The sequence below is a fragment of the Poecilia reticulata genome, linkage group LG11 (assembly GCF_000633615.1).
Source record: "Poecilia reticulata strain Guanapo linkage group LG11, Guppy_female_1.0+MT, whole genome shotgun sequence".
Taxonomy (NCBI): domain Eukaryota; kingdom Metazoa; phylum Chordata; class Actinopteri; order Cyprinodontiformes; family Poeciliidae; genus Poecilia; species Poecilia reticulata.
In genome coordinates, this window is record NC_024341.1 from 22011125 (window position 1) to 22021204 (window position 10080).

A 10080-nucleotide genomic window follows, 5' to 3' on the forward strand; every position below is an offset into this window, starting at 1 on the left:
TGCAGTTCGTTTTTTATTCGAAAGTTCATAACCTACGTAGCCAAAAGAAATTACTCGAATATTCGAGCGGTTATTTCGTCCTTCGTTCCCTGAGCTCTGTAGCGTCGCCGCGTTTTTTTAAATGTCCAAATCTTGTTAATTTGATTGGCTGTGCTGCAGCTACGCACACATACATACATAAGGAGAGAGGAGAAACAGAGGGACGGTCTGCGCATATTGATACGGAATGAGTGAAATTAATTAATGACGCCACTTTATAAATAATGTGTTTTAAATTTTAAGACTTTGAGTAAAAAATATCAAGTCTTTTCAAGTAAACAGCTTCAAGTCGAGTCAAGTCCCAAGTCAATGGCATGAAAGTCAAGTCCGAGTCTTTGAGCATTTTTTCAAGTCAAGTCTCAAGTCGTGATTTGCTAACAAAAGCATCAAAGGTATAAATGAGAAAAAGAAAATATACATGCATGCATCAAGTCACTGAACAACACATCAAATTTTTTTAATTGATGTAATTTCACTCCATCCATCCATTTTCTTTACACCTTTGTCCCTCAGTGGGGTTGGGAGGGTTGCTGGTGCCCATCTCCAGCTAACGTTCCGGGCGAGAGACAGGGTCACCCTGGACAGGTCACCAGTCTGTCGCAGGGCAACACAGAGACAGACAGGACACACAACCATGCACACACACACATACACACACACTCACACCTAGGGACAATTTGGAGAGGCCAATTAACCTGACTGTCATGTTTTTGGACTGTGGGAGGAAACGGGAGTACCCGGAGAAAACCCACGCATGCACAGGGAGAACATGTAAACTCCATGCAGAAAGACCGGGGCCGGGAATCGTACCCAGAACCTTCTTGCTGCAAGGCAACAGCTCTACCAATTGCTCCACTGTGCAGCCATGTAATTTAACTTTTTTCCAGAATTTTACAATGTTAAACATAAAAATGTCTGAGGGGACATTATGGTTTGTATGGTGTATTTTAATCTGTGTAAAAATCAATTTCAGTCTGTCAATAAATCTTGAATTGATCTGAACAGAATCATAGACAATAAATGAAAATATTCATTCCAATGAGGCACATTGTCAAATTAAAGTTGTGTTGAAAATTGAAAACCTTTAAGCATGTAAAAACATTATAACAAAGCAACATGTGGGTATAAAAATGTTTTTCACTGGTCTGAAGTAATATTCTAACTATAAATGCCATGTTTCCATTAACTGTAACTGAGAAATCATAAGAGAAATAAAGGCTTTCAAGCATCCATCTGTGTGTAACTAGTCTATATAATGGGTTTTGTTTAGTGACAAAGTTCATGAAATAAATTGACTTTTCAGCAATATTATAATTAATTGAATAGATCTGTAAATGAAAGACAACATAAATAAATAAAAACATGTACTTATTGAGGGAAAAGCTTTACCAAACCAACCTAAATCTGCAAGAACTTAGTAAACCTAGTTCCATATCAGGCTCTACTTAACTTCGCAGCATTAGTTACCAATCATTACTGCCTTTAATTGGCAATGAAATTCACCTCACTGTTGATTACTAGGCACTGATGTTCCTCCATACAATATCACAATGCCATTGGGGGAATGCGAGTTTGTGTGTGTGGTTTCTACAAAGACAAATAAGTAAGTACTAAATTCTAATTATAAATCCATAAATACTCTTTTCATAAAGACAAACAAAAATATCTACAAAGGGATAAACATGTGATCAAAGTCTACCACAAAGAAGTTCATGACTTATGAATAGCCAACTTTTGGTATAAATATTATTAGCCACAACATCTTTACCAAACATAAATAGTTATCTAACCTGCCGATAATACTCTCACAACAAAACATAAATAATACATTTCAAGAAGAAAATGAGAACCTGAAACAACATTTAGCTATAATCACATTGAATTGAGCTCTAATGATAAAATGGTAGCCATTAACTACCCAGAATATGTAGATAACTAGCCCAAACGACCAAAGTACTTTGAAATGCAGAGTGTGAAGACAGCTCTTACGCATTTCAGAAACAAAGGTCAAGCACTGACAGTATTACTCACCTCCATTGGACGTCCTTAGCTGAGAAGCTCTAGTAACCGATGTCCGTGTCTCTGAACTACTCCGAACCATGCGTCAATGGGATCGAGTGGCAGAGAATAAAAAAACTACATATAAAATACCTGGAAAAATTACTTAGAAAAACTAAATTACAGAGCTGGAAACAAATATTTAATACTCTTTTGTCCACTTGTAATTCCACATAAGATATTTTCTCAAAGTTCCTATGGATCATGTAGATATTTGTTTGGAAATTCTGGACAGACCTTTGTAAACCTTTTATTCAGCAAAGGAATTCTCCTTGGAGATTTTCCAGGAGGACCATTTCAAATGTCAAATTAATAAAATCAAATCTGCATGGCCTTAGACGTAATTCAAAGTTGTCAGCTGCAGGAATACCAGGTGTACATGCAGATTGCTGCAAATAAATATAAATGGAGGTCTTCTCACATTTTTTAGTGATGTTTTTCACCACATCTGAAAAAAAAACTCCCTCTATCTTTTCCAAAAACAGGATACAAGATAATAGGTTAACAGGTGAAGCTACAGAGGATAAAATTGAAACAGTTCCTGATGTATAAACCAAACTTCTCTGGTACAGAATTTGTGTCTGTTTGGAATTCATTCATTGTTTCTAAGTCCTGTATCTTTGAACATTAAAATAGTGTCTGTGCAATTTTCAAGCATGTGTGTTTGTTTGTGATGTAGAACTTTATAAAGTAACCTTTCCAAGAACAACAATGTCCAGAAGGAGGCGCTGTTGATTAAGGGAAAATTCAATGCCTCATCCCTAACCTAAACTCCTAGCCTAAGCGTCTTTCTTTAAACAGTCTAGCAAAAATATTTTCCAATAAGACCAGACGGTTACAGAAAGCATGTTATTGGCAACATCACTGACTATTTGAGGCTGAGGGATATTGAATACGATGCCACAGCAGCCTTATGGAACATGGCAAAGAGGAAAATGAAAACATAAAAATGTACCAAAGAAAAATAAAGCTCTGATTTTTGCACCAATCACAGACAACACATCTCTATCGTTCAAGGTTCTCAAAAGACTATCAAAAACTAAGCTTATGTTTTCCTATAGTAAAACAAACTTCAGCTTACCTCTTGCCCCATTGCAGAGTTTACATATACGTATCACTGAGTGGCCTGGTATTCCTACTACAACAGTTCTCAGTGGTCGTGCATCAAGTTGTGTGGATACACAATTTATAAAATTGTTTACAAACATTTGGTGTGTTCATCTTTGTGGGGATGGGGCCTTAAATTACTTATTTAGGTTGAGAAGCATCCTTTGCTTTTTCTTAGACTAGAGTCTTTCTTCCTGCATGTCTGCTTTTGTCTAAGATTCTGCCAGTCCACAAGATTCATGATTTTCCCTCCTATACCAAAAATTAAAAGTTCAACATTTACAGTCGCTTGAGAATCCTCAAGTCAAGTAAAGTTTATTTGTATGGAACATTTTCAGCTACAAGGCAGTACAAAGTGTTTCATAAAAACAGCACAGTCACCAATTATGAAAGATCCATTAAACATTGCATTTTGTCAAATATCGTCATTGAAATCTTCAATACACATCAAATATGTTGATCAATGTTTCATTTACTGCTAATCAAAAGTAACTCTAAATAGGTTCATTTTTAGCCCTGATTTAAAATAACTCTGTTTCGGCTGTTTTGCAGTTTTCTGGAAGTTTGTTTCAGATTTGTGGTGCCTATCTGATTGACTGTTTAGGCCAGCGGTGTCAAACACATTTTCATTTTGGGCCGTATCGAAATTCGGAATGTTCTCAAAGGGCCGGTTGTTCCAGAATATATTGATAAAAACCATTAAATTGTTAAAATATTAATAAATAGATGCTTCAGCATTCAATAAGTGTTTCTTAAAATTAAATTACGTATATTGATCATCTTTTCACACTGATCAGTCCAACCAGGACTTTGTGATAGTTTTTTGTGTTTTTTTTGCAATCAAAATTATAGATTTTGTAGTGATAATATAGGAATATTTGTCAGGAATTTTTACGATATTTGAGCTAGTTGTGAGAAAAAATGTCAGTAAAATCAGAAAAATGTGAGGATCTGTCGATTTTGTGTGAATTTTGCGTATTTGTGAAAAACTGGAGGGACTTATTGATGTAATCTGGAGTCTGGAGGGTCACATAAAAAGCTACGGTGGGCCAGATTTGGCCCCCGGGCCTTGAGTTTGACACATGTGGTTTAGGGAGACCTGTGCAGACACTGTTCAAGTAGTCAACAGTGTTTTCTATAAACACACAGATGAGTTTCCCTAGATCTTGAATTAGTGCTTTAATCCTGGAAATGTTCTCCAGGTTATAGAAGGCCGACTTTGTAACTGTCTGTATGTGACTCTGAATGTTCAGAGTCCATCACTAGTTTCAAGCTGTAATAACTGAGAATGAGACGACTATTGATTATTCCTGTTTAGATCTAGAGACAATTAATTCCAATTCAATGGACATGTTTGTCTAGCAAACATCTCCGTTTGTATGGGGGAATTTTACTGCCGTAAATCAAGAGCACACATTTTCAGTTTACAAGCAAGACCTCATCTCTTTCCTCTCAAAACTTGTAATACTTGCACTCAAAACTTCTGCTCCCTTTCAAATGTTCCCAGTGCTCTCTTAAATCTTTATCTTCACACTCAGTTATTTTCCTCATGCACAAAACTTCTCTCTGCATGTATTAACTCAGTGATTCTTGAGAATAGGGACAAAATGGGTTTTAATTTTCCCCAATTTTTAAAAAAATTATTTCTCTGTATGCAAATATGACAAATAATGTTTTGGAAATGTAAAGATGCTAAGGTGTAGGCTCCCAGTTGCAACATTTTTTTTTAAATTACCTTTTTAATCGACCTGACCCAGAAGTTTGTCATCACCATCTGACAAAAATAAATATAAAATTATTTTTAAAATTCCCTATTACTGATATTTTACAGACAAATGCTTCTCGAGAAACAAAAAAAATATAATTTAAAACAAAAAACAACAAAAAGTCCATCTGACGGAGTTGATGCGGAGCTGAAGGTGGTGACAAACTAGTGAGTAAAAAGAAAAACTTTATACATGTGAAGTAATGCAATTTATGTAAAATGCATTACAATGAATTAATTGCACATTTAAGTGAGATTTGTCAACAGTTTCACTGAAAGAGTTACAAAAACTCTGATAAAGTTGACATCTGACGGAGTTGACAAAAAGCCAAACTACCTCAATTTACTGTATATGATGTTATTCTGAAGGAGGCCATATTGTAGCTCATCAGTACCATGAAATCTTTACAATATTCCAAAATTAAGTTTTTATTTCACAAAAGTTCATCACAGTTTTGTAAATTGTCAGTTATGGAGTTGACACATCATGGTTGTGACAAACAACCATGAGAAATTCTGGTGCCCCCCAATAATATCAGATTTTTTTTTACATTCATTTAATTTCTGACGGTTTTGACAAAACTAGGGACAAATTTCAATGGAGTTGGAAAATATATAAAAATGATTTTTAATTCAATTTATTGATACTTTTATAATTATTTATATGACTACTTATACTTAGTTGTCATAATATATAATTTTAGTATTTCTTTATTTGTTTTGAACTATTATAATGTATTGAGTTCTGCTCCTGGACAAGAGATTTTAAAGATAACATCCACGTACTACATTGTTTAAAATATATATATATTTTTTTAAATCAGCAAATACCAGGAAGATATACTATACATTGTTGTGCTCACATGACCCAGGTTAGTCTAGTCAGATTTTTGAAAAAATTATATTTTGTGTATATTTTATTCAAATTTTGTGCTTTATCCATAGGACCTGTTTTGTCCCTATTCTAAAGAATCACTGAACTCTCTGCTCGCTTGCAAATTCTTTTCTGATCTCTCGCAGATCAAAAAGGGCTGTCGCCTGGCAACCATCCCAGACAGAGTGAGAGTGTTATGCTGGGGCTGGAAGCCTTTTCCAGAGTGTGTTTGTTTTCTTCAAGTGTGTGTGCCTGTGTGGATACTATTGATTGTAACACCTGCTCTTTCTGCGCTGCTCACTGGAAGAAAACCTTTAAAAACTTTCTACATATCAACCTCCTCAAGCTCTACTCTCTTTCATATCATCACAGCTCCAAAACCACAATATGGTTTCATTAATGAAAATAAAAAAAAGAAATTCTCGGGTGTTACAGGTCAAGTCAAGCAATTGAAAACATGACCTAATCTTCAGGACACTGACAATATATAATGATTGGCAAATAAGCCCTACAATCACTCTATCAACAATAATTCAACCTGGAGAAACTCAGACGTAGAAAAGATGATTAAAGAGTTTAATGGCAAGAATGAACAACAATTCTTTGAAAAGGAATAACAGTTCTTTGGCGCTCGGGCCCCGGCAGAAGATTTGAGCTGTTATTTGCTGAGAGCTCGGGTGTACATCCCCGACGCTGATTAGGGATACTCTTCCCCCCGGGGCCCGAAACTGGTGGTGGAGGTCGAAAAAGGATGACGTCTTGGAGAGCTGAATGATGCTGGTGGAGAAAGGGGTGGAAGTGGGTTGAGCACGGCTGGAGAGCGACTGGCGGCGTCGGTGTGGATGCATATAAGCGTAGCTTGATTGATGATTGAACACGCCGGGTCGAGGTCCGGCGCTCAGGTTGGAGGCGGCGAGCATGACGCAGCGATTGGGTGGAGCAGGTGAGGCAGGAGTTTTCCAGCCTGAATTTCCGCCTAGGCTTCATTTGTTAATCATTAAGCAGGTAACCATAAAAAAACATATATATAAAAGGACCAGAAATCATTTCATTTAGTTTGAGATTTGGAGGCTGTATCAACATGAATTTCATTTCTTGGATGTTGGTGATGTTCTGTGGTCTAACTTTGGCCCAGGATGATGTTAATGAAATAGAAACACAGTTAAGTTTTCCTGAAATGTCAGTCTTGCTCCAAGAGCTCGGTGCTGTGAAAGCAAAACTAGAAGCTGTGGAAACCAAGCTGAAAGAGAAAAGTGAAGCCTTGGAAACAAAGCTGGAAGAGACTGAAAACCAGGTACTGGTGCTTAATGAGAAAGGTAAAGCCTTTTTTTTTTTACTGAATTAGCAGTTTCACAAAGGCTTTTGAAACAGATGGAACCATTTTACATTTATATTTTTGTCTAGCATCAACAAAGGTGGTTTTCAGTGCTGAAATAGGTGGGAATGGAGCCATTGGACCTTACAGCACATCAAAAACCCTGATCTACACAAGCGTACTAGCAAATCTGGGCAATGCCTACAATCAGCACACTGGTAAGTTGAGTTGTTCTTTTTAGTAATAAAATAATAAAAATTATAAAGTAATAAAATTAAATTGACATTCTAAATATTCTGGTAAGACAAATTTATCCATCATAAAATTTCACTTTTTAATTTTAACATAATAAAATCTTACATCAGGGAATGAAACTCAGCATGTAAAATAAAAATTGAAACATGCATTAAAATCCCCTTTACTGTCAACCCCAAACACTTACATTTTGGCCAATGGGCTCATGAGGACAGATACCTGTCAGTTATGGTTAAGGCTTACATTTTTAGGCCCAATGTTGCTTTGTTTTTGACAAGGTAACATAATTTATTTTACTCAATGTTTCCACAGGTATCTTTGTTGCACCTGTTAGAGGCATGTACTACTTCTCCTTCTTCTATCATGCTGGTGGAGGATTTCCTGTGGGTCTGGACCTCATGAAGAACAATCAGGTTGTTGTGCGAAGCGCTGAACACAAGTCATCTTATGACTTTAGTGATAATGGAGGCAATGCAGCCTTTGTGGAGCTGCAGCAGGGAGACCACGTCTACGTCCAGCTGGATGCAAACCACCATGTTTGGGGAAGTGGCTATTCAACGACTTTTAGTGGTTTTCTTCTGCATCAAGTCTGAAAAACAATTGAACATTAATGTGACCATTTAAATGGCTTAAACCTTCTGGTCACACAGTGACCAGAAGGTTAAGGTCAATGCCATGGTTAGTGTTTTTCAGTTTCATGAGCAAATCACTAAATCACTCCGAGAGCAGTAAAGGCCTTATTTTGCAGAAATTATTATTTCTAATGTAATAGAAAATTTCGTTTTCAGTCATATTTCATTTTTGATGGAACTGATACTTTTTACCATTTATTTACGGATTATATCTGCTGTGTTTTGTATTTCTGTAAGATGTGTTTTTCCATTAAATAAGTTTTCAGGTAATGTTTAGATGTTTCCACAGTTGTGATAGCAGAAGAGACCTGAAAACATCTTGGGTATTTTGATCTGGTGATTGTCTTGAAAGGACTGACGTGTGTGGAATGTAGTTTGTACCCTTATTTGACCTGAACCCATGACGAATTGACAAAGAAGAATTAGAAGTTTCTCCTGAAATCCTTATCAGTTCTCTTTCCTGCCATAAAATCATCCCCTCCAAGAGGTGAGGGATAGTTCATGAGGCCGGGGTCAGGATTGTCTCTGTGGTCCATCTGGTAGCAGAGATAAGATCAGACTTTGGGTGGGTCTTTGTCTTGCTGTGACTATATAACGATGTGAAGTGTGTTGTTCAGGGCTCTTCTCCTGACTGCGCTAAGGAGAAGGGTCTTCGAACGCTTTTGCCTTTGAATAAAGAAACTTAAAGACAAAGATTAATCTTTCTCTTATTATTGAAACAGATTTTCATTCCTTGATAATGAAATTTCCATAACACTAACAAGAGCATGAAAGATATGAATGGAAAAAGAAAATATACAAAAATGTACATTCTGGAAGTTTTTTCCATAATTTTTAAATTTAAATGTAAATCTCTGAGGGGAAAATATGGTTTCCATGGTGTTTTAATCTGTGTAGAAATGGATTTAAGTCTGTCAATAAAGCTTGAATTGATCTGAACAGAATTTACAGTCACAGTCAATAAATGAAAATATGCATTTCAATGAGGCTCATTGTCAGATTAATTTACCTTTAGAAAATTGTAAACTTTTAAGCAGGTAATAAACCTACTTTAAGATTACATTTCTGTATAAATTTTTTTGTTGGTCTGATGTAATTTTCTAATTTTAAATATTGTTTTTTCACTAAGTATAAGTGGAAAATCATAACAGAAATAAAGACTTTCTAATCATCTGTGTGTAACTTGTTTATATCATGTATTTCATTAAGTGTCTAAGTTCTGAAATATACAGACATGTCAATAAAATGATAATTTATTGAATAAGTCTTTAAATGAAAGACTACCTAAGTAAATAATAACTTACTTTTCAGATAATTTCCATTTATTGGGGGAAAATCTTAACCAAATCAACCTAGACCCAGATGCACCAACAGCGTCTGTGTGTGTTGGCTATTACATCCCCCTTCTCGTCAAACAACACACACACACCTTGGAAGAGAAATACTAAATGGCACAAACTTAAATAAAATAAAGTTATGCCAGTATTATCACAACATTTTAACTGTTACAATGAAAATTGTCTGCGATTGCTGCAAAAACAATTGACTCAATTATTATCATCTCACTTAAAAATTGACAGGATGTCACAAGAGAACTTTGAACTACATCTAAAGCTATGCAGGGCTGTCTTTATTAAGCTGACATTTAAAATGGCCTTCATGGAAGATTGACAAGGATAAAACCTCTGCTGACCAAAAGGTCTGTCCAAAATTTCCAAAGCAATATGTACATGATCCATAGGAGCTTTGAGAAAATGTCTTCTGTGGAATTACAAGAGTACAAAAGACTTTTCAATATTTGCTTACAGTCAGGGGTGAAAGAAGTTTTAAATTCTTGGGGGTACTATGACAAAAATATATTATATATTGCTTCTTTGTGTGCTTTGGAGTTTTTATGCTGATTAATGTTTTTGTGAAGCAATAAAAGCTGGTAGCTCTTGAATTATTACAAAATAAAGCTGTATTTCCTCCTTCAGCCCACTGGCTGTAATGTTGACACCTTGAGATGCCATGAGACCTAAATCCTGAACATCAT

At 35.8% G+C, this 10080-nt stretch overlaps 1 protein-coding gene across 1 annotated transcript; it reads left to right on the forward strand.

Moving 5' to 3' along the window:
- Positions 1-6929: 6929 nt before the first annotated feature.
- On the forward strand, positions 6930-8006 carry LOC103472771 (complement C1q-like protein 2). Its single transcript, XM_008422605.2, has 4 exons — positions 6930-7050; positions 7084-7159; positions 7248-7376; positions 7726-8006. Exons 1-4 carry the CDS (start codon positions 6943-6945, stop codon positions 8004-8006), a joined length of 594 nt encoding a protein of 197 aa, XP_008420827.2. The 5' UTR covers positions 6930-6942.
- Positions 8007-10080: the final 2074 nt, after the last annotated feature.